The sequence below is a fragment of the Pinus tabuliformis genome, chromosome 1_2 (genome assembly GCF_031772625.1).
Source record: "Pinus tabuliformis cultivar Carrire ecotype Pingquan chromosome 1_2, CPIR1, whole genome shotgun sequence".
Classification (NCBI taxonomy): Eukaryota; Viridiplantae; Streptophyta; class Pinopsida; order Pinales; family Pinaceae; genus Pinus; species Pinus tabuliformis.
The window spans coordinates 1,150,715,425-1,150,740,768 of record NC_142298.1 but is presented as its reverse complement, the minus strand read 5'-3'; the positions used below and the strand labels follow the sequence as shown (position 1 = coordinate 1,150,740,768).

The following is a 25,344-nucleotide window of genomic DNA, read 5'->3' as shown; positions in this document are numbered from 1 at the left end:
CATTTAGCATCAATAAAACTAGACCCAGCAGACCTCAACCACTTCCACCTCTACAAAAATTGAAGGCTAACAAAGGTCCATTTGAACCTATTACAAATTGAACAAGTAAGATAACCTACTCCCTCCATAAACCTAGAAGAAAGTTCCAAGCACAATTATAATGAGGAATCTAAAGAGAAGTCAGTTCAAGGTTCAAAAGACTCTGAACACCAATCTGAGAATAAGGAAGGAAGCCCTGAGGAAGACCCTGAGATGGACACAGAGAAAAATGTTGAAGAAATGGTTGAAAAGGCCTCTGCTAAGGAACACATAGAGACTGGCTCTTCACAGGTTCAAACAGAAAAGATCAAAGTCATCAATCTGGAACAGGAATGGGAGCAATTTAATAAAAAGCTCCAAACAGAGACCAGTCTTGAAGGAACTTCTGGATTCCAGACTCCACAACACACTCAACAAGTTATAAATCCATAAACAACAATACAAGAAGTTATAACTACTCAAGACATTGAAGTCATCCCGACACATCCAACTTCAGAAATTGTTTTAAAAATTGAGGAAATACCACCACTAGACATATTATACAACCCAACACATAAGGCTGTAGTAAAAAGGCAAAGGAAGAAAAGAAAATTGGATGTATCAACAACAACAACTCTTGGAAGTGAATCAATGGAGGTAGTATGGAAAGACACCCCCATTGATCCATCAGAAAATCTTACAAAGCTATCACAATTTGCAGGCGCCTATGCAACTGCAACAATTGATAAGGAAACAAAAGTTTGAATTTTGCTTAAAGAAAAAGAAGAAAGAGTTCAGCTACTGGAACAACAACTTGAGCAGGAAAGACAAAGCACCAATAGGCAAGCGGAAATGCAGATGGCACAACTTCAACAATATTTTGAGCAAATGAGAGTACAACATCAAACAAACATTGCAGAGAAGAACTCATAGATTCACCAAATGCAGGCTATAATGGATAAATTCAAAGACAACCCTCAAACAGATGAATTCATTAAAGAGGCACTTGAATTAAATTCTCTGTTGTCACAACAACAAGAAATGTTCTGCCAAAGAATCTCATTGATCAATCCCTATTGTGAAACAAGTGATAAATTAACCAATCAAATGGTTGATCAAATATTAGAATATGAAGAGATCAATAAGAGGATTTTAGATTTTATTTCTTGGTAGGAATCTGAAGAAGGAAGAAAAGTCGATCTACCAAAGATCAAGGAGTCCCACAAAGACATATTATTCGCAGATTGGGACATATAGTTAAAGCAAGCAGAAAGAGCAACAACAAGAGTAGTTTGTACAACTAACAATATAATTGGGGTGGTGAACGAAAACCTTCACACTACCAATCTTATCAAAGGATGCAGGGCAAAAGCTCTCCCAGACATCAAACAATTAGAAAAACAATGGAAAGAGACTGTAAAAAAGAATGCAGAGGCAATCAAACAACTAATTAAGCTTGACTGGGAAACCTGCTGGCAGTGTTTGGTAAAACCACATAGTGATTGGATGACTCTACATTGTTTAACCAATTTTGCTCAAAAGATGGTGCCACCTCTCGCTGATGCTGTATTCACGGGACAATTGAGATCTAGAATTGGCAAGCCACCCCAAGTGAAGCCAATGATAGACATCTACAAACTCAAGGACCGAATGGCTGAATATGACCATTCAATTTGAAGAAGCTTGTCATCATTTTATTTTTTATTTTAGTTTTATTTTACTTATTCCGAGGAAGGTTGTTTGAAACCTCCTCAACTTTTTATGTAATAATATGTTTTTTGATACATACTCTGTATTATTTAAACCCTTCTCATGCATTTAGAGAGAGGCCTAGAATTTTATCAAAAACACTTTGCAAAGGATTGCACTTTTGTACTTTTATGATGGTTTTGATAAGATAATTGGAACAAGATCTATTTTTCTTAGAAATTGAAGCATACTCTACTGAATTTGCATTTTTTGTATTCTTAGAGTATATTTAATTGAGTAGGACCTTTCATATCTGATACTTTTATCTTTATGATTGTGTTTTGTTCATGAATTAGTAGTAATCTTTCTTCTATTGTTTTATGTATGAAATCTGAGTTATAGTTTGAAATTAAAAGCACTTTTGTATGAATTTTTCAGTTGTAATTCCTTATTGAATACACGAGCAATTAATATATGCGATATATTTTCTACAATTATTTTGCTTAACTATTTAGTCAAAATAATCAGCATTAACGATTTCTTTTCTTATAGCAATTGAATGATCTTTATTACCTTTTGCTTTAAGAAATCTTTGTAGATCGCATGATTTGAGTTATTCCTGGGTACATATTAAGATATAGGTTAAAATAGATAGATGCATGTGTTTTTTATTTAATTAGATCTTTTTTAGTTAAATCATTTCCCATTATATTTTATATCAACCCAACATCATCATCATATCAATTCTTGTTGGAAAACTAATCCCATTATCCCTAGTCAGAGCCATCATACCAAATGAAAAAGGAGCTTCTTTTAAGGTCTGGACTGGGCGGTTATCCCCCATGTTGTTGCAACAGAATTATGGGGCTTCAACAGAGTCATACCTTCCAGAACTCTATGAGGACTTTGATTCTGAATGTACACAGTTGTCTGTGACGCTTCACCCCATAAGAACAACGATAAGTCCAAATCATGCATCATGGCCTTTACAAATTCTTCAATGGATCTATTCTTTCATTCTACTACACCATTTTGTTGTGGATTATAAGGAACAATTAGCTCCCTCTTAATCCCAACTTGTTGTTAGGATATTCCGACACATAGGAAATAGTTAAGTACAACTTGGTCTAGTATAGAGTTAGGTAAAGTGTGTTTCTTTACCTTGTACATTTTGTAACTTACAATCCGACGGTCACGATATGTAGTGATCCAACGGTTCATTCTCTCCTCGGTATTACCGACACTTGATCCGTGGCTTGACACCCGATTGGTCCATGATTTCTATTTAAAGCGCATGGAGGGTCATTTGTAGGGTAATCCGTCTATGAGAGAAGCATATGTAAATTTTCATTCTTTTATTAATAAATTGCCTGAAGTGGTCGCGTTGGCTTAGGCCGTGGACTGTTTCCCTCTTTGAGGGTTTTAACCACGTCAAAAATACTGGTGTATTGATCTGCGATCTGGTTGTGAGCGGTGTCTTTTGGTGTTCTGTCTGAGGAACTTACCCTGTAAATTCCTACATGGTATCGGAGCTATTTGAGGGCCGCGTCCATTGGTGATCCAAATCTGAAGCCAGTAGAACTGCATCCGACTGTCGTTTCCTAGATCTACTGTTTCTGATTGCTTTCGGGCCGAGAGGACTGCTCTGTTGTGTCGGGAGCATCTGTTTCAGTGAGGAACCCCTTTCGTTTCACGCGAAAAGGTTTCCGGTAGCCCTAGCTGCGTCATTTTTAAGATCTGGAGGTATACAGTGTTTATTTGCAGTTTACAGTTATTTTCTCTCTGTTTATTTCGGTTTCGGTTTATTTAGCCTTTTTTATTACCGGATCTATACCTTTCATTTCTGCGTATGCTCTTTGCCCTACGACTCTATGCGATCTGGGCAAATCAGAAACAAAAAGGAAGGATTTTTCTCATGCGTATGCTCTTTTCCTTGCGCCTTAGTGTGATCTCGGAAAATCAGAAACATTGAGAAAAATATTTAGTTTCCGGCTAAAGCTAACTTTGAGTCGCAAGGTTCATTTTTGAAAATATTTAGTTTTTCGGCTAAAGCTAACTTCGAGCCGTAAGGTTCGTTTTCTTTGCATGTCCGTGTTGGGTTTTGTGTTTTTTGTTTTGTAGGGAAAAAGAGCTTTCTCAAAGCAAGCACGCAACCCAAAGCACCCCCCCCTCTCTCTCTCTCAAATTTTTTGTATAGCTCAATTGGTTCAAAGCTATTTTAAGAGAGTAGAGGTCTTGGGTTCAAGTCTCCATTTTGTGGGGGCGGACTTTTTTATTTCCGCACATTCCCGCACTTCGTCGGCAACTTCATCAACTTTTTTTCAAAAAGCCATAACTTCTTCATCCGGAAGCCGTTTTCAGAGCCGTTTTTTTTAAACCAGCCTAATTTTTCGAGATCTATCCATTGGAACACTTAGTTTCAGCATCTTTAGCTTCAGTTTCCATTGAAATGGAAAGTCAATACCAAGTTACCCTTGACAGCACCAACTACTTCCAATGGTTGTCCTACATTGAGGGTTTACTTAGAAGTAAAGGTCTCTACAGAATAGCCTCAGGCCAAGAAAAAAACCGAAGGATGAAGATAAGGCTGCTAAATGGGAAAATAGGCAAGATCAAGCACGTGGATTGATAGGGATGTCTATTTCTCCAGATCTTAGATTCCATATTGCAGAACTTGATACTCCTGATGAAGCAATGAAACAAATCAATAAAGTTTTTGGGATTAAAAATGAACTTAGAGCCCATCAACTTGAAAATGAGTTGCTTACATTGGACCCTAATAATTTTTCTTGCATTGAAGATTTCTTGTCCAAGTTTAAGACCCTTAGATATCTCTTGGAAGGTGTTAAAGTTAAGAAAGAAGATAGTAACCTTATCTATTCCATTCTTACTAAGTTGGGACCAGCCTACTCTGTGTTTGTTTCCACCTTCCATTCTACAAGAGTAGCCTTCATTTCTCAAGGAACAGACTACAAGTCCCCTTCCTTTGACTCCTTTTGTGATTCTTTAATAAGAGAACAAGAAAAACTCTTACACCTTGGTCTTCTTAATCTTGGAAACTCTTCCAAGAAAGCATTAGCTGCCCAGCAGCAACCAAATTCAAAGAATCCTAAGAAGTCATATCCTAAAAAGAATGGTCCTAAACCAAACAAGGGTCCTAAGCAATCTCAGCCTCAAAATGAAAAATCATTTCAACAAAATGATAAGACAAATAAAAACAAATGGAAGAAGACTGATAGACATTGCAACTTTTGTAATCGAGACGGCCACTTAGAATCCAAATGCTTTAAGAAGATGGAAGCCTTGGAAGCAGCGATGAAGAAACATAACATCCATTTGGAGCAATCTTCAACTTCAACTTCATCTTCAGGAATGGCACTTTCTGCATGTGGTTGTCAAGCATCTCGGTCTGGCTATGCACTAAATGTATCTTCTTCTTCTCATTCTCATGAGTGGCTCATTGATTCTGGAGCTTCTTATCACATGGCCAAAAACAAAGCCATGTTTTCTTCTTTAAATGATTGTAACACCAAAAATATATATGTTGGTGATGATAGATCTCTTAGTGTTGTAGGGACTGGAACTGTTCATCTAGACAATGGTCAGTTTAATGATGTATTATGTGTTCCAACCTTATCCTGCAACCTTCTATCTGTATATCAGATAACTCATTCAGGTGAAGGTAAAATCGTTGAATTTTCACCTCATGATGTTGTAATCAAGGACCTAAGAGATCCTAAAAAGATTTTAGCTACTGGCATTGCTGATGATTCTACAAGGTTGTATAAGTTTCACAACTTTGGGTCATTAAATCTTCCCTCAGTATTTGTTGCTCATAACGATGAAGTGAGCAAACTTTGGCATGAGCGATTTGGTCACTTAAACTATCGCTCCCTTCAGCATCTATGTAAAGAAAATATGGTGACAAGTCTTCCTATGGTATCTTGCAGAGATGGTGTTTGTTACGGATGTGTACTCGGAAAACATCATCGGGACAGTTTTGAAAAACGTGCCTCTTGGCACGCCTCAGCCCCTTTACAGCTTGTGCATAGTGATTTATGTGGTCCACTTCCAGTTGTGTCATTCTCTGGCTGCAAGTATTTCTTAACTTTCATTGATGATTTCTCCAGACGCACTTGGGTATACTTCTTAAAACTCAAGAGTGAAGTATTTAACACATTTTTGGCCTTCAAGGCCTTTGTTGAAAAACAATCTGGACATCAAATTCTTAAGCTAAGATCTGATAATGGCGGAGAATATGTTAAAAACACATTCATCAACTTTTGCATTGAGAATGGAATTCAAATGCAACATACTGTTCCATATACTCCACAACAAAATGGTGTAGCTGAAAGGAAGAATCGCACCTTAAAGGAAATGGCTAATTGTATGCTACAATCTAAAGGACTTGGTCTTAGTTTTTGGGCAGAAGCAATTAACTGTGCAAATTACATAATAAATCGCACTCCTAGTAAGGCTTTAAAGAATATCACTCCAGAAGAAGCATGGAGCTCAATCAAACCAGATGTAAGTCACTTTCGTGTTTTTGGAAGTGAAGCGTGGGCCCATATTCCAGATGAAAAGCATAAAGCTTTAGAACCTAAGAGTGAAAAATGTACTTTTGTTGGATATTCTGAAGATGTCAAAGGCTATAGACTTATTCCATTTAAGTCCAAAAATGTTATCATTAGAAGAGATGTAAAATTTGATGAAAATATATCGGCCTGCGAGCCTAGTCCAGCGGATGTGCCACCTCTCCCTATCTCTTCTACTTTTGAAAACATTTCTTCTTCAGATGATGAAAGTGAGGATGACAATCCTCCTTCAGCTCCTCAGCTTCCAAAATGGGTTCGTGCTACTCGAGATGCAGCAGGTGATCTTGCCGGTGATCCTACAGATCAGCGACGTACACGTTCTCAGTTCGAGAGAGCCTCTTCTTTACTGGCTCAAGCTCCAGTAAATTATGATCCTGACACCTTTGCAGAAGCTTCAGGCCATCCAGATTGGGAATCAGCTATGAATGAAGAATATCATTCATTATTGGCAAATGATACATGGGATCTTGTTCCTCTACCAAAGGGACGAAAACTTGTTACATGCAAATGGGTTAATAGAACCAAGTATGGACCAGATGGGAAAGTTGATAAACATAAAGTTCGTCTTGTTGCTAAAGGTTTTTCACAGGTTGAAGGCATTGACTACACTGAAACCTTCTCCCCTGTTGCCAAAATGAACTCTATCCGCCTTGTTCTTTCCCTTGCTGCCTCGTTCAAATGGGAAGTCCATCAAATGGATGTTAAATCTGCCTTCTTGCATGGGGACTTGCATGAAAAAATCTACATGGAACAACCTATTGGCTTTATACAAACAGACTCCAGCCTTGTATGTCAGCTTAAGAAATCCCTTTATGGTCTCAAACAAGCTCCTCGAGCTTGGTATGCCAAAATGGATAACTTTCTTCTAGAATCTGGCTTTTCTAGGTGTCATTCTGACAATACTGTCTACACCAAGAAAGTGGGCAAGTCTCTTATCATTCTTGTTCTTTATGTTGATGATCTTATCCTGACTGGTAGTGATCCCAACCTTATCAACCATGTGAAGTCTAGCTTAAAAGGAAGTTTGAAATGACAGACTTAGGACACTTACATTATTTTCTCGGTCTTCAAGTCTTACAATCCAAGGAAGGTATTTCCCTTTCTCAGTCCAAGTATGCCTGTGATATTCTACGCCACTTTCACATGGAAGACTGTAAGCCAGCCCCTTCTCCATTTCAGTATGGAGTCAAACTTTCAGTCACTTGTACTTCTCCTGAAGTTGATGCTACCTTATACCGTCAACTTGTAGGAAAACTTTTGTATCTAACCCATACTCGTCCTGACCTTTCCTTTGCTGTTGGCCTTATTGCTCGGTTCATGCAAAACCCCCGTGAAAGTCATTGGAAAGCAGCTAAAAGAATACTTCGTTATGTTCGAGGTACAGTTCAGTTTAGGATTCATTACAGTGCCGAAGCATCTCCTCTATTGGTTGGTTTCACTGATTCCAATTGGGCTGGTGACCCTGATGATCGGAAGTCTACTGCCGGTTATGTGTTCACTCTTGGTTTATGACCTATTACATGGGCTTGCAAGAAACAAGGTGCCATTTCTCTTTCGTCAGCAGAAGCAGAGTATCGTGGTGCCGTAGAAGCTAGTCAGATCCTGTCAGAGTTTGGCTTTCAGCAGCAGCATCCGACTACACTTTGGTGTGATAATCAAAGTGCCATTCAACTATGCAAAGATCCAGTCCAACATCAGCGCAGCAAACACATTGAACTGCACATGCACTTCATCAGAAAGCTCATTCACGACCATGTTCTTGAAGTGCAATATTGTTCAACAGATGATCAAGTTGCAGACATCTTCACAAAGGCTCTCACAGAGGCGAAGTTCACTAAACTTCGATTTATGGTTGGAGTTCAGGAAGTTGTCACTAAGGGGGGATAGGCTCTAGTGCCTCCTTCCTTCTCCTATTGTGTCATATTTGTAAATCCTTCAATCCTATCCCAAGTTTTTCTTAAGGGGGGATGTTAGGATATTCCGACACATAGGAAATAGTTAAGTACAACTTGGTCTAGTATAGAGTTAGGTAAAGTGTGTTTCTTTACCTTGTACATTTTGTAGCTTATAATCCGACGATCACGATATGTAGTGATCCGACGGTTCATTCTCTCCTCGGTATTACCGACACTTGATCCATGGCTTGACACCCGATTGGTCCATGATTTCTATTTAAAGCGCATGGAGGGTCATTTGTAGGGTAATCCGTCTATGAGAGAAGCATAGGTAAATTTTCATTCTTTTATTAATAAATTGCCTGAAGTGGCCGCGTTGGCTTAGGCCGTGGACTGTTTCCCTCTTTGAGGGTTTTAACCACGTCAAAAATACTGGTGTATTGATCTATGATCTGGTTGTGAGCGGTGTCCTTTGGTGTTCTGTCTGAGGAACTTACCCTGTAAATTCCTACACTTGTTTGCAAAAGGAAACAAGGTCTTTTGAGGAGTGTTGTCCTCCATTGTTAAATCTCAAAATCTTGACCTTTTTACTTTCCAAACTTTCCACTTCAGCTTTGAATTCACAGAACTTGTTGAATACCTTGTCTTTTGTCTTCAAGAGATATATCCATGTCTTATGGGAAAAGTCATCAATATATGTCACATAGTACAACAAACCACCAAGTGATTTTATAGGCATCAGACAACATACATCGAAATGAATCAAATCCAAAGCTTCCTTAGATATATTGTCATTGTTTGGAAACGATTTCTTGGTGTTCTTCCCAAGAGTACAACCTTTGCATACACCAACATTCCTGATTTGTACTTCAAGAACCCCTGACACTATTTCACTTAATTCAAGCAATGCTATAAAATGAAGATGTCCATACCTTTGGTGTCATAACTCACTTGGATTTATTTCATCATGTACTAGTGCTTGATCTGGTTGACTCACAATTTTATATAGTCTTCCATCACAAATATCAATAACCCTAGCATCATCTATACTAGAGCCCTTTGACCACACAAGTACTTTTCCATCCACAAAAAAAACTCTATATCGTTTATCTTCTAAACAAGAAATAGAGACAAGATTCTTTTTCAAACCTAGTACATAAAGGACATTACTAAGATGAACGTTATTACCAAATTCCAGCTCTATGGTTGTCTTTCCAACTCCTTTGACTGCATAGTTATTATTTCCTCCCAATTCAACCCTTTGCGACAACGTCATTTCTATCATGTGAAAGATTCCCAGGCTCTCCAGTCATGTGTCTTGATCCTTCACTATCTACCAGCCACATCATCATCAACTACAAAGGAATTTGTCAAAGCAAAATAGTAGAAGAAATATTTTCACCTTTGGGCTTCTTCGACTTTTCATCTTCTTCAACTTCTGTTGCGGAGGCATGTTGTTTGCCTTTTCTTTTCTTGTTAGCCATACTAAGACAATCTCTCTTGAAATGTCCATATTCTTGACAACCATATCATTGCACTTTTTATAAGTCTTTCTTCTTAGAGGAAGAAGATCACTTCTTATGTTGAGGTCCAAACTTCTTCTTTCCCTTGTTCTTGAAGCGAGTTGCAAGGGCTTGAACTTCTTCATCTTGACATCGATCTTGCTTCTGCTTGAGCACATGATGTCCATAATTTCTCAAATAAAAGAGCTTATTTCCAATTGCTTGTGCCTACTTCAAATGCATCCCATGATCTAGGGAGACCATTGGGTGCTGTAGTCACAAGTTCTTGACCATAGATAGTTTCTCCAATGGCTGAAATTTGATCTCTTATTTGTGAAATCCTCATGAAGTATGACGCCACAATTTCGTCATTAGCCATTCTCGTATTTAAGAGCTCATTCTTCAAACTGAACTAACCAACATTCTTGATAGTGTAGAGATTTATTAGGGCATCATGCATCTTCTTGGAGGTGTCGTGCTTTGCAATGTAAGGGATGCGTTCATCTCTAATAGAGTCCACTATTAAACTCATGGTAGTAATATCATTTTCCTTGAACTTCTCTTTTTTGACTGCATCGATCATTTCAGTAGTCTTTCCTGTCACAATATCCAACACTTTGTTTTGGCAAGAATAAGATCTATTTTGACTTTCCAAGCTCTGAAGTTTGATGCTTCCTCTAGCTTGTTTTTAGGTTTCTTGGAGGAAACCATAAATGCCAATGAAGGACTTTAATAAAATCCTCTCTCTAGGGTTTCTGCAAAAGTCATCTCAATGTACCTTCCTTCCATCACCATAGCTCCAATTCCATGTTGATTTTCTAGTGCAATTAGGGTTAACGCAATATTTTTGAAATTTTGATAATTACTTTTGATGTAGATCTTTTAGCTTATTTCAATATATCATTCAACAATTATACTTTAGAAATTCAACCATAAAGAACAATAAAACAATAGAAATCACAACGCATAAGAGAGAGACAATATTTACCCTGGGAAAACCCACTACGGGGAGAAACCCAACAACCTTTTCAATAAAGAAATTCTTCTTGTTCAATAAGAGACACACTTAGACCCATTGTCAAACCTATTTTCTCCTCCAAGTCAAGCCACCCAAACTGATCCTGCACTTTGCTCTTGATCCTGCACTTCTAGAATTTTGGCCCCTCCTACAGTTGCCAATTGCTCAGAATTTCAGTGCTGCAATAGTTGCCCCAGTAACCCAGAAAATTTCGGCCCAATGCAATAGTTGCCCCAAAAACCGTGAATCACAGAGAGAGATTCCTTTACACATACGACTTGCTAGAGAGAGAGAGAGAGGAGAGAGAAAATTCGACCTTCTTCTTCGTCCTTCTTTGTCCTTCTTATCCTTCTCTTACTTGACCAAAAACTGTCTTGTGAGAGGAATACAAATTTCCCAAATAAGGAACTCGAGTTGCCTTTATATAGTGGTTTGTTTAGGGATAAAGGACGTCTCTTGGCTAGGGCAGAATTGACATGAAGGGAAGCTGACTTGTCACTTTTGGAGCCAAAAATTTCATTTTAAAAATTCAAGTTTACATCATGTAAAAGTTGCAATGAGACTTTGACTCAAGATAAATTTTCCTTTGACTCGAGCATTTATAATTATGCTTTACAATGATAAATTTAATTACATCAAGTGATCAAAAGTACATTATGAAAACTAACCATAGTTACAAATTCAACAGTAAGCCTCTAAAGCAATTTGAATATACAATCTCAACCCCTGAAATATACAATTCCATTGACCTTTCTAAGTTTCCAATTAGATTTTGGGAAGATAAGTGTACCAGAAAGATTAAATATGTAAAACATTTAGATTACACTTTTATACATTACTACTCAAATAACATAAATAATGAAGTTGTTGTCTACTTACATATACAAGAAGCAAAAAGCCTTGAAATGTATTCTAATTGTGTTTACATATACACATTTTTAAATAAAATTCCAAATGGTCAAGTATTTGTCAACCAATTGGAAAGTTGTGTTGGTAGCAAATAGTGTATGTGCACATATAGTTGTATAAAGATCTACTTCAAACCCCTATTTAAAAATAAAATTCCAGATGATCAAGTATTTGTCAACCAATTGGAAAGTTATGCAACTAGCAAATAGTGTATATGCACATACCTTTGTATAAAGATCTACTTCAAGGCCCCATAAAGATATAGCACAACACTGAGGTTGAAAGCCCAACTTCTAATTTACATAATAGTATAATAATTTCAGCTTTTAACTGATATAATAATATAACAAGTATTTGCTTGTAATTGATAATAGTGTAAATTTGATATACTGAAGTATTTGTTTCACTGATATAATAGTATAATATATTTAAGTAATATAGAGTACTAACTCTTGCACTATTGTTTATGTTGCATTTCTCCTAACATAATAAAATACAAGGGACTTATTTTTCATAAATTAAATACTTGTAATTAGATATCATATTTCAAAAGGAGGGTTTCTATGCCTCATAATGAAATATTGGCTTGTAAATGATAATAGTGTAAATTTACTTGGAAAACTTATCATAACTCAGTGGCTAACCCAATTGTGGGACAACCACCACTCACTGCTATCCACAAATGTAGGCTGACTCATCACTGTTATTCAAATAAAACTACACCTTGAATTACTCGTTAGTGGTCCATAAGGGGGGCAAGTTTTCACTCCTACCAAATGCCTCTAAATCTTGTGCCGTTAACCTATTTCCTTATGTTCTAAAAAGACAAACTCTCTAGATCTTGTACCATTACCTATTTCCTTAAGTTCTAAAAAGACAAACCCTTAGACAAACAAAAACAGTTTTAAAACATACTCTAAACTTATTCCGCTAATATAATATTACAATAAAAGTTTTCGAATAGCATTTGCGAGTGAAGGCAAATAGTTCCAAACATGAGGCAAACAAGTGTAGACTACTTTCACAGCTAATATTACTGCATAAAAATGCGAGGATGTTGAATAGTCTATATCACTAATTCGTAAAGCGGTTGAGAGTACTGGCAAATCTGTACAAAATATGAAGCAAACATGTGTAAACCCCTTTCAAATCAATATTACTCTATAAGATGCAAGGATGGTAACAGATCGGCAAATCCATTAAGACATCTAAAGACTGAGAAGAGATTGAAAAAACAGTTGTGAATTTGAATCACTGGTCATTGATTCCTTGGTATTCGAAATTGAATGAGCCTTGGTATTCGAAATTGAATGAGCATGTTCAGACGTTGAAAAGTTTTGAAATGCATAAAAAATGTTGCAAATTATTAATGGCGGCAGAACCTTTTCTTGACTGGCGACGATCAAACTTGGAACTCCAAAAATGGGTTTGACAACGTGTGGATATGACGCAGCTTCTGGATTCTGCAGAACCTTTTCTTGACTGGCGACGATCAAACTTGGAACTCCAAAATGGGTTTGACAACGTGTGGATATGACGCAGCTTCTGGATTCTCGAGTCAGTCTACGATGATTAACATCAGATTTCGTCCTTTAAAATTTAGGCTTGCAAAGTACAACATTTGCTATACAGTTAGGCGGGCGGTGAACTGCACTTAATTAGCCTTTTCACTACAACGAAAACGTTTTAAAAAAAATTATCCTCGTTAATTTTGCTTTTCGTCACAGCAGCTTTAAAATCTGTATGTAAATCACTCAAAAAAGACATAAATTTTAAGCTTGCAGTTATATGCCACTTCAATAGGCAGTTAATTCATGACTTGATAATTTGCACTGCAAAATACATAGAATGGCTCGAAAATAAAGCACAAACTCGCAATATTTAGAAGCAAGCCTATCGTGGTAAAGAAGTAAATGCAACAACGTTGGTTTTGGTCTACATAAACCCTAATTTATCTTGGAGAAATTAGACAAATTCGCAATAGTTCGAAGCAATTCTGCCGTGGTAATGAAGCAAATGCACCAATATTGGGTTTGCATAAATCCTAATTTATCATGGGGAATTAGACATTCTTTCGCTAGAAAATCCAGAAGAATGACCTTGAACTGTTAACACCACAAACGTTATTTGTACAACAGAGACAAGCTTGCTTGTGGGTCAAAAGACACATACAAGCCTTTCATTCATATAAAAATATGCTTCTATCATTTCAATTTCGCATGGAAAATAAACTATATTATCTTTCTTGAATCTTACTACCTCGCATATTACAGCCTTTAGAGATAGTCCACACCAAATACGACCGATATTTGATAACCTCAGAGAAGACAACTGGTAGCCTCGCGAGGCATGGTTGGTCCTATAAGATGGGTGATTTACCTAATTGCTATATCTGAAACAGAAAATGAGGAACTAATGATGAATCTGGTTTAGAAGCAATATAATGCAAGCCATGTTGTTAGGTATTTATCGATGGCATCCAGAAAGTCTTGTTGGACAAGCCCAGTTGCACTTTATGTAGATAGCAAACAATCCAATCTGTTATATGGTTGAAATTATCGTAGAATTTACTTGCATGAAGCATAATTAACAAAAGCATTAAGGATAATTTTAGGGTGAAAATTATGAAACTTATGACCATGGCCTATAATAATGCAGGAATGGCTCTGAAGGGTTCTATTGGTTAAAACACCTGCCCAAAAGCATGTTGCCAACAGGGAGAACATAAGTCCAAATCTGGTCATGTCCCTTAGAATTACCAGCGACGATTATGGCCAGTGGTTCAGCCATCCTTCATCCAGATATTCCAAAGCAAAGGGGGATCCCACAAGGTTGTCCTAGGATAATAATAATAAGAAGAACAATGCATGAATGCATGATTTCCCAGAGATGAGCAAATGATGCAAATTTTTTTAAAATGAGCAAAACTTCATCCATGCCCTTTTGCAGCTAACTCACATTCAAGCCAAATTAATTTTCCTTTATTATGATTCAATCAGAGTCATAGCAAGTTCGTTCGGATTTTAGAAGCACGACCAAGGTTTAACCTGCTTGGGCTTCCATTACTTCCAAAATAATCTTCAATTCTAAATGATAACCTCAGCAATTGAAAGCACAAAAATGAATATTTTCAATGAAAAATATGATAAATTTCTGGAAAAAGAAAATCTCCAAAATTGCCCAAGCATCTCCATAATTTTCAATCCACTTTCATGCCTCATCATTTTAATTTCTCGAATACTTTGTGTGCAGCCTGCATTTTACAAGGCACCATGACAGAACTGAATTCAGTAAGATTACAGATACATCGTAAATAGAAGTGTATTCTTACACGAAAACTGCTTACACGTTTGTCAACACAGAACTAATAGTCGAAGTACTGTCCAGTGTCCGGTACAATGCTTATGCCCAGTTTCATCTTCTTCAACCCTTTTCACACATGCCTGCCAAATACAAGAATATTTTGTAATTGAAGGATCATAAAGTCTAAATGAATCTGATTTTCCTTCCAATAACATTGATCTACAGGCATATTTAAAAAAGTGCAGCTATGGGCTGGTGGAGAAGACCTTAAGAGACATCATTGACAGAGCTTTTAGTGCTATCAAGCTAAGTCACAGGACAGGTCCTCCAATGTCTCGTGTCCCGTATTTAACGTGCGACACGGCCCTAAAAAGTGTTCAAAACATTTTTTTGTAGTGTCCTCCAAAACGTAAAACGTACTTGAGCATTTTAGTCGTGTTTCAGTTTATAGAAAACGTTGTCGTAACGTTTTTCCTTTGGTTGAATACGTACCACATGAAATCACTAGTTTAAAGCCAACGCATTTATTTTTTTCCGGGTTCTTTTCCTATTTTCCTCCGCCGTTTTCCTTCGTCGTCACTCTCTGTCGCTGTATATTCGTCCTGCGGAGCCGTTGTGTGGAGCTGAGTCATTTCCGTGGACTCGTGGATTGGTCGCAGCGTGTGTGAGGTTTGGCAACGTTCAGGCAAACCGTTGTCTATGTATATTCATCGTGTCCACTGTGGAGTTTGGTAGCAGGCTCGCAGCATGTGATGTTTGAAAACTTTGGCACTTAGCAGGCTGCAGCGTGTTATAGGTTCCCAGTTCGACGTTCAGGTAAACTATGGCCCGTAGACCATACAGTTAATGGCACCGCTGCACCGTGGCCCGTTCAGTGTTTTAGGAGTTGCCTTTCTAGTTACTGCTTTCCTCTAAAATATCACAGCCATACCTCTAATCTTTTTCCAGAAAAAATACATCCCAACTTAATACTCCATGTCCCCACGAGGTCAGGGCTCCTATTGTCTAGGAAACAGCCCACCCTGGTCACCAACTATCAATGCAATAGTAAATTCTGATTCTATTTATTTTTTAAAAGTGAACTATGAAATTTGAAGTAATTATATTTTAATGTGATTAATGATTAGATAAGTTGTAGCTTGCAATTTAATATTGATAAAAAACTATATATATATATATATATAGATATAGATTTATTAAATATATATAAAACGTGTCCCTTGTGTCCTGTTTCCAGGTCGTTGCTTTTCGTATTGAATACTCGTATTTACGTGTCCTCCATGTCTTGTGTCCTCGTGTCATGTGACTTAGGTGTTAAGCTACATTTTATGAATCTCTCTTAAATGACCCTAAAGCCCTCTGATGCACAATATTGGGATGGAAATATCTCAACAGCAAATCCTTGCAGGGATTTCTTCCGAGGGAGAGATAGGCCTAAGAGATCAGGGTTTGGGAAAGAAATCCTAAACAGCAGGTGACATGTGGAGCAATATCGGAGGTTGGAAATTAATGACGGGTTGCTGGCTGATTTTTAAAAGACACATGGGAAGGACCCCCCTCAACAGAACTCTGAACCTAGCGAACACTGGAAACCTCTGAACATAGGGAATACTCTGGAAAGCATTGAACAAAAGACTAGCTAAAAGTCAAAGACTATTGGACACTAGAATAGGTAGTTTTGAATCTCCAATTTGGGACGTATCATGGAAACCCCTCAAAGATTGCCCAATCTAAATACCTCTAGATGTGAAGGATCCTTTTATGTTTATCCCAACAACTAACAAAAGGAAAACATCAAATGGGAAAATTCAAGATAGGCTCAGATATTTTACAGAGGCAAAAGCTACTTGACGGTTGATTTGAAAATGGGGCACTAAAGGTTTTTTGTCAGCTTATAAGAACCTTTTCCACTTTCAAAGCTTAAATATTTCCAAGACCTTATGATTAATCAATTGCGGAATTAAAAAGTGCTTGAAAATAGGTGTATGCTTGTGTTTGTTTTTTACTGTTAAGTGCTTTAAGTTATGTTGTTTATGATGATATTTAAACACACATAACAATAAATAAAGCAGCAAACCAACAAACACATAAGATAACTATATAATATGGAGTTCACCCAAACCTCTTGAGCTACGTCTCATTGAGCTCTAGTCAACTCAACTAGGCTCTCTGGGATTATGGCACAAATTCTTTTACAAGCTCCAAGAGAAGCGGAAGAAGAAAGATCTCTCCAAAATCAAGTGCTTCTACTGTGGGGAGTTGGGTCATTATGCAACCTAGTGTCCAAGGAAGAAGAGTAAGAGAGAGTTTTCCAAGACTAAGGCAGCGCCAACACGGGCAGAGGAGTGAAGACAGACAATGACTGTGCCATGAGTGCACACGCACCACTTGAGAGGAAGTGGGGAGACATCAAGTTGTAGTTAGGCGGACTATAGTCGATGAGGGGCAGAATCCTCGAGGTACCCAGCCTCTTGGATTAGACCTTGCTACGGGAGCCCCGATGAGGAGTAGCAGGACTGGTTGATGTGGGTAGAGACGGATGCGGATGGAGCGGTAGAGAGAGCTACAGTGTAAGAGTCTCGAGACAGAGCGAGGCTAGTAGGCTGCAACAGTGCGAAAGGCACAATAGTGTTGCACCATTGTAGGACGACACAAAGAGGTGTGCAACAGTGCGAGGTGCAAGGAGTTGTTGCAGCAGCGTAGAGGTCAGAGAGGGAGCACTTGTCAGAGGTAGAGGGAGCTTCAGCATCGGTGGGTGTCTCTAGCCCAACAGGGAGTTCAGATTGGGAGATCAGTTACTTACTTCTCAGTAATTGAGTTGCAATGTAGTAGTGGGTAACATGATGAGAGGAGGTGCAGTGCGGATGTAGTGCTAGGAGAAAAGGACCAATAACAGCATGGATGCAGAGAGAGTTGTCGTACAGATGCAGTAGTCGCAGTGGCAGAACCATGGGCAACAGTACAGGATGCAGCAGTGCAGAAGATGTTGGGCAGGAAGGCCTAGCATCAACACAGGTACCGATGCTGGATGATCAGAGTAATACTCAGTGACGAGTATTGTTAGAGCACAGTCCTCTCTAAGAGGGAGTGTTGATTTGGGGTAGCATCAGATGTGCTTTAGCCATGAAATTTGGTGGAGAGGTTGGGGCATATGAGATCTCTAATACCCAGAAAGAGTTTGGGCAGATTCTAAACAGATAAGGAAATATTAAAATAATTAATATTTTTAATGCAGCCCCTAAGTCTAAACTTAGGGAAAATAAAATATTATTGTGTATTAATATGAATCTGTGTTAGAATGGTCCAAAAGACATGGATCAAGCCAAATCTAATCTTATCCATTGAAAAGGAACTTAATCTCAGCCGTTGAGATGTCAATAAGAAAAGTATAAGAGAAGGCTTGAGGGTCACTTGGAAAATACACCAGAGTGATCAATCATTCTATTATCTAGAGTGGGGTTTGCTAAGAGAGATAGAATCAGTGATCGGAGAGCAGCTGAGGGGCATTGAGTACAGGGAGAGAGAGAAAGGAAGAAATAGTGTTGGGAGGCATTGAGTACAAAGAGAGAGGGGCAAAGATAGTGCCGAGAAAGCAGCAGAGTAGCCAGAGAGAGTGACGCAAGAGCAACCAATGCTCATGCAGGGCTACGCAGAGGCAACTAAATGTTGTGCAAAGCACTAGAGAGGCCAGTGTAGCTGACGCAGAAGGTCAGAGAGCTGACACAGGGCCAACACTGGGCTAGAAGAGGTTGACGCAGTCCAGATTGGGTAGACGCTAGGGTTTTTGGGCAGATTGGTGCTGAGTAGCTACAGGAAGGATTATTCGGGGTTTCAGCCAGTTGATTTGTCAGAAACTGAGAGGTATTACTGCCAAGGAAATTCTTTGTTGGGTAGGCCAGTTTCAGCACCGAGATTGTATTCTAATATTGCTTAATAAGAAAACCCTCAGATCGCTGCACCAGTTTTCCCACATTAGGTTTTTCCGGACATTAGTTCAAAAATAATGGTGTCATATGGTGTGTTTGTTTCTATTTCTTTTAGTTGTTGATTTGTAATATGTTGAGCATGCACTAGTATTTATTTTCAATGTTTACATTGTAAATAACTTGTTAAGGAAAATAACAAGTAGGTAGAAATAAATCAAATAAAGTGCATGGAGGGTTTCTAACTAAGTAAACTTAGAAATTTCAACAAAGAAATATGCTTGCATACTCTCATCTTTGCCCTTCTTAATTTCCTTCAGCTTATTTCTAAGGAACAAAACTTGATTTGCATCATTAACTTTAAATAAACTCACCGGTCTATCGTAGATTTCCTTGGAGGTGGTTAACTCGGAAACATAGGCCACCAGGCGCTTGTTGATAGAGTCCTGGATGATCTTCCTTGCTTTGACTTCTCCCTTGGTCCACTTGCTTCTAGCAGTAGCGGATGCATTTAATGGAGGCGCAACAATATTGTCTCTCACATGGTCCAAAACTTCATGCTCTTCCAATGTTAGGTCGAGAGACATCTTCCATCCGTGATAGTCAGACTTCTCACGAAGTTTGTCTTTGGCGGAGAAGTGTGTTGAGGAGCCCATGACTTCTTTAAAATTGCTTCAACAACCTTCGGTGATTGCTCTTGCTCTTGCTCTTGCTTGGGCTTTGTCTTCACCTCAGCTCTGATACCATGTTAAATTATGGTATGTTCTATGCTTATAGCTGCTTACTTCAAATCCTTTTATTAGCCACAGTTTAGCAATCACATAAACATAAAGTAAAGTGCAAATAGAACATTGAACGATCGACAAAAAACAAGCCAAGACAAGAGACACAAGATGTGGCGGCTAGCCAGGGACAAACCCCAATGCGGGGAAACCCTTTGATCAATTCTTCTTTAATCTTCAATAGATCAGAAGAGAGAAATAGTACAAATAAAAAATCTGTAATTTTATAACGGCAGCAACAAACCCTAAATCAACAAAGTCAAACTTGGTCAAAACAACGTCGAATTGACCTTTAGTCAACTTGGAGAACTCAGTCTTCAACGATTATCTTTAGCAACCCAAAACAGTCCACAATATTCAATTAAACAGCAGTCAAAGTTTAGCAATTTGTGGTCAGCGCTAACCAGTCAACTTTCAGGTCAACACTGGTCAACGCATCCCCCAAAAAGTCAGCGCAGGTCAGCCCTTGGTCAACATTCCATAAAACAGCCCAACACTTGGTCAACACAACCCTAGAAAAGTCAACAATGCCTAAAAAATCAACGTTGCCCTAAATTAGTCAATGCTGCCCTAATTCAGTCAACGTTGCCCTAATTCGTCCTTCTTCTTACACATGTGAGATAAGTTACTCTTTTGCTTTCCCAATAAGATGAGGAGAGAGATGAGTTGATAATGAATCAACTTCACTTGTACTTATATGATTTGTTGGGCATGTGTGCCACACATTTAGCTGTTCGCCGACCTTCTCCATAAATACTTGTCGGAATCGAATGATCTTTAGATCAATCCTACACCTCTCCACAAGAAGAATCTAAAAAAAATATCAGCTACTATAAATAAGGTGACCCACATGGAATTTGGCCCTAGTTGCCAATTTTAACAGGGTCTTTGTAGAGAGAGTGGCCCTCCTACTAACATAATGGTTGAATGGTTGCGACCAGCAAAATGAATATACTTGTTTCTTCATCTTACTCCTATTTTGTGGAGCGCACTGTGTGGGTGTTCGTGTGATAACAAAATGGGAAATAATGGTTGAATGGTTGCGACCGGCAAAATGAATATGCTTGTTTCTTCAGCTTACTCCTACTATGTGGAGCGCACTGTGTGGGCGTTCGTGTGATAATAAAATGGGAAATAATAAACAGTCAGATACATCATGTTTGGTATCTTGAAATAGTTTCTACAACTCTAAAATCTCCTCTCCTCTGTCCCTCTTGTTATGAATGCCCTTAGACTCATTAATGAGAAGTTCTAACATTTCAGCATTTTTCTGCAATTATAGAAACTGTCGCAATTTCAATAGACGAGAACATTAAAACATATATAGCTCCATAGATTAGTGAGATGGATTCCCCTGTAGAGTCTCCAGGTCTCCCGGCAGGTCAGGCCATGAGGTAGCACCACAAATAGTAACACAGCTGGCCTCTCAGCCCTCCTCCCAATCCAGCAATTGATAAATTTCGTGTGATAGCATTGGCAAATCACGGACGCAAAGAAGCCTCCAGAACAGGAGACTGACGTATGGGAATTTAATGGACATGAACCCAAGCCTGCAATTCAGGGAAAGAGAGCTGCCAAACAATGAGAAAGATTATCCTCTGGCCTCTGGACCGATCTGGCAGCAGAATGATTTTTATACTATTTTGAATTCAATGATTATGGTTATCTATGCACCTGGCAGTATTAAATTTCTTGACATTTGGATTGGATTCGAATATGGTAATGGATATATCCTTAACGAGGCATTCAATATCCTCTTGCTAGTGCTGGTAATGACTGCTAATGTAGCCTGAGTTTTTTAAACTAAACAAACATGCACATTGGAACTTGTGATGTATTTAAAAAAAAAAAAGTAAAAGCATTTCTGTTCCTATATGCTAGATATCTCTAGTTAATTCTTTGATCCCACAAACACCCCCCTAACCCCATCCCTGCCCCGCTTCCTCCCAATCCTCTCCAACGAATGGAACCGCAATCTAATGTCAGAGAAATCCTTCCATAAAATATATTCAACTAATGTTTACATAGCCTTCTCGTCTACTAAACTGCTGGATTATATATGTACTACGAAATACAAAAACCAAAACCATTCAATTCACATATACAGAACCCTGCTGGATTATATATGTACTACCAAATACAAAAACCAAAACCATTCAATTCACATATACAGAACCCATTTCTCGTTGGAAGGAGCTAATTCCGACTACCCACCATCTAGAATTCAGCAGATGTATTAAATGTAGTTTCTAGAATTTGTTGACAATGGGCAAGCTTCCTGAAGAAGCCACCACCCCAATCAATCTCTAGAACTTTCTCTGTCCTGTATATATACCTGTTTAATCAGTGAATGAAGCAAGTGTTCAAAAGTTCTAAAGTTATAAGTTCCAAGTTCTAAAGTTATAAGTTTCAGAATTCTGTGTTTATATGTGAGCTGTATAATCTCTAATTTGGTATCAGAGCATGTGAGGTTGAGTTCTGAGTCTAAGTTGTTTGTGTTCGCATCTCTGTAGTTCTGAGTTGTTTGTGTGCGCATCTATGTAGTTCTGCACTCTCTAAGTTGGTATCGGACCTCAGGAGTGTGGGTTGTTTTGAGTGTTTTGTCTGTTGCTGTGGGGTGAGAGTCGTGCGTGTGACAGTGACTGCCCACTCGTAGAACGAGCTGTGGTGCGATGAGCCTGGAGCGCTGAGTACCACTGAGTGCTGTGAGTGCTGCTGGAGATGTCGAGAGCTCTGAGTGCCGCTGGGAGGAGTGTCACTGTTTGAGTGCTGCGGGAGTGTGAGCGTTGGTAAAGAGCCGTAAGCATGGGCTCACTCGAGTGAAGGCACAAGGGCTCACTAGTGTAGAAGTTGTAGTCCTGAGAAGTGTAAAGAGTGAAGATGTGTGAAGCCTGAGTGAGACCTGCGTGGTCGTTATTGTGAAAGGTTCATCGAATGTGTTGTGTGTTGAGTAAGCGTTGAGTCTTGTGTTGCTGGGCTGTTGTGAAGGGTTGTTGAGAGGTCGCCTTGTGGCACTATGTGTGCGGTCCAGCGTTGTCCAGAAGATAGAGCTCAGGTAAGTTGTGAGGTCACATAAGCTCGGTGGAGGAAAGGTTTTGAGCCTTATTGTTGTTTTGAGTTTTCTGTGTTAAGTTCTAAGTTGTTGTTGAGTTCTGAGTTTGAGTCTTCTGCGGCACTGAGTGCTATGAATGCCCTGTGAACTCAACCATTTGAGTCTAGAATCAAGCAACAGTGTGGGTGCGTAGTGTGTCATAGAGCACTGTGTATATGATCTCTTGAACCTGTTGCTTGTGGTGGATATTGAGCGTGTGATTGTTGTGTGACTGAGTGCTAAGTAACGTTGTTGTGCTGCCATTAAGTAAAAGTGCAACACTGTCAAGGAAGATTGCAGCCCGTGGAAAGTATTTGTAGAGTGGAAGCCGCAGAAATCCATTCGAGCGTGAAGGAGCCTCGAAGCCGAGGAATTTCAAGGAAGAGCGCCAAGGAGAGCCAAGGATTTCCGCTGTGTGTTTCGGCAAGTGAGGTGGAGGAGAGCGAGTGCCGAGGAGTGGAGACACCTGTGAAGGTCTCAGGAAACGATATGTGTGAAGAGTGGTGGATTGTGTGCCACCTGCGAGCATTGTGAAGCTGTGGAAGTATAGTCAGACTCCCTGAAGTGTCTAAGGTTGTTTTGTGCTTGCAGCCGAGTGTTTTGGAAATTTATGGTGCAAGCAATGACCAGATAGGCGCTATGCACAAGGAGAAGAGCTGTGTGCTCCGGCGAAGGACTGTCTTATGCTTTGATGTTTGCATTATAGGTTGTGTGGGTCTGAATTATGATTTTCTTCTTGATTGTCTGATCGTTGTTGTGATGAGCGCGTTATTGCGGCCTGTGTGAGTGGTTGCTGAGAGTAATATGATGAGTAAGGAATCGTGATACTTTATTTTTATTTTTTAGATTCTCTAGAACTATTCTGCTAGCGTAAACTCGGCTGGTGGCAGTTGCTTTCTAGTCTGGTTGTGGGTTCGAGTAGAGTCTCATATCAAGTCCTTGGCGACATATGTAGTGTGCTGAGTGTGGTGCGCATCCGGAAAGTGAGAGGCAGAGCCTAGCCTGGTGCTACTCTAGAGTCAAAGCTGGCCAGAGTTTAAGGAAAATTTAAGCCTAGCTGATATGTCTATCTTTTTAGACTTTTTTGACAATGATCCTTTCGATGATCATTTTCTCAGGAACCCATTTGGGTTTGGCAGTATTTGTGAGTTCTTGGACAAACAATGTCATGTTGTTGAAGAAATCACTCATGTTGTTGAGGATCATGTTGTTCAAGAAATCACTCATGTTGTTGAGGATCATGTTGTTGAAGAAATCACTCATGTTGTTGAGGATCATGTCGTTGAAGAAATCACTCAGAGTAAAACTTGCTTCTCTCATAACCCAATTGTTAGAAGTTTTATTGGATCTGCTTTCAAGATGACTGCTACTGATACTACCATGGATGATGTTCAGAGGCCGCTCATGTTCAAAGATGACTGCATTTTGGTGGCTCCTTTGCTGGTTCCTCATGGAAAGTGGGGAGAACATGAATTAGATTACCTTGTTCGGGATCTTGCATTGCATCCCAATCCAGAAGAGGTTGTTGACGTTAAGTACATAAGCAAGGAGCAAAGGAATTTCATAAGGAAACCCAGAAAGGTGAAGATGAAACTGTACCAGCTAATGCATAAGCATGGACCCTTTCGCAAGAAGACAAAAATGAAATGTTTTATTGTAAGCCTAGCTGAGACTTAGACCAGCAGGCAAGTTAAAGTTTAGGTCATCGTGATTAAGAGTATAGTGTCTTGTTTATTGTGTTATAGTATATTTGTTATATAGTTGGAATTAAGGGGGAGTGTTGGAAGGAGCTAATTCCAACTACCCACCATCTAGAATTCAGCAGATGTATTAAATGTAGTTTCTAGAATTTGTTGACAATGGGCAAGCTTCCTGAAGAAGCCACCGCCCCAATCAATCTCCAGAACTTTCTTTGTCCCATATATATACCTGTTTAATCAGTGAATGAAGCAAGTGTTCAGAAGTGCTAAAGTTATAAGTTCCAAGTTCTAAAGTTATAAGTTTCAGAATTCTGTGTTTATGTGTGAGCTGTATAATCTCTAATTTTTCTCAAATCAAATTTACAAAACCTGAGCCAATCATCTGCGTCTTAGCGATAAATCAAATATACCCATTACGAATTATCCACGGTATCAATTGGTTGTACATATGGATGGTTTAATACAGAATGCAAACAACCAAACCCAGAGAATTCAATATCTCTGTAATTACATGTTGACAGCTGATGAATGCGCTCCCGGCTACACGGAGTGCTCCCTCTACAAATCTCAGCTCGCTCTGCGTTTTTAAGTGTTGAATGAGACTAAACTGGAGTTACTAGGTTTTTCAATTCCCCTTCGTCGGTCGGTCTTTTTTAAATAAGTTTTTAAATCGATCTTCGTTAAACCACGCATGTTTTGGTTTAATATATTTGTGTGTTTCAACGATGACAACCTTGGGAAAGTTTGAAGAATGGCTTCATTTTAGGTTTTCAATATTTGATAGATTTGTTGGATCCTCGGAGGCGGGAAAGGCGATATTTCATAAGTTCAAAAGTTATTGTATGAAAACATGAGAATATTTTCACACATTTATATATTTTAAAGGGGAAGTAAAATTGATTATTAAAATTTATTTATT

General features: G+C 38.8%; 1 protein-coding gene across 1 annotated transcript in view; it reads right to left on the bottom strand.

Annotated features, from left to right (window-relative positions):
• Positions 1-24,984, bottom strand: part of LOC149210284 (cytochrome b-c1 complex subunit 6-1, mitochondrial-like) — a 147,755-nt gene extending 122,771 nt beyond the window's left edge. The window contains exon 1 of the mRNA XM_089396673.1: positions 24,937-24,984. Within this exon, the coding sequence (XP_089252799.1) occupies positions 24,937-24,938 (2 nt within the window). The 5' untranslated portion in view covers positions 24,939-24,984. The remainder of the gene's footprint in view (positions 1-24,936) is intronic.
• Positions 24,985-25,344: the final 360 nt, after the last annotated feature.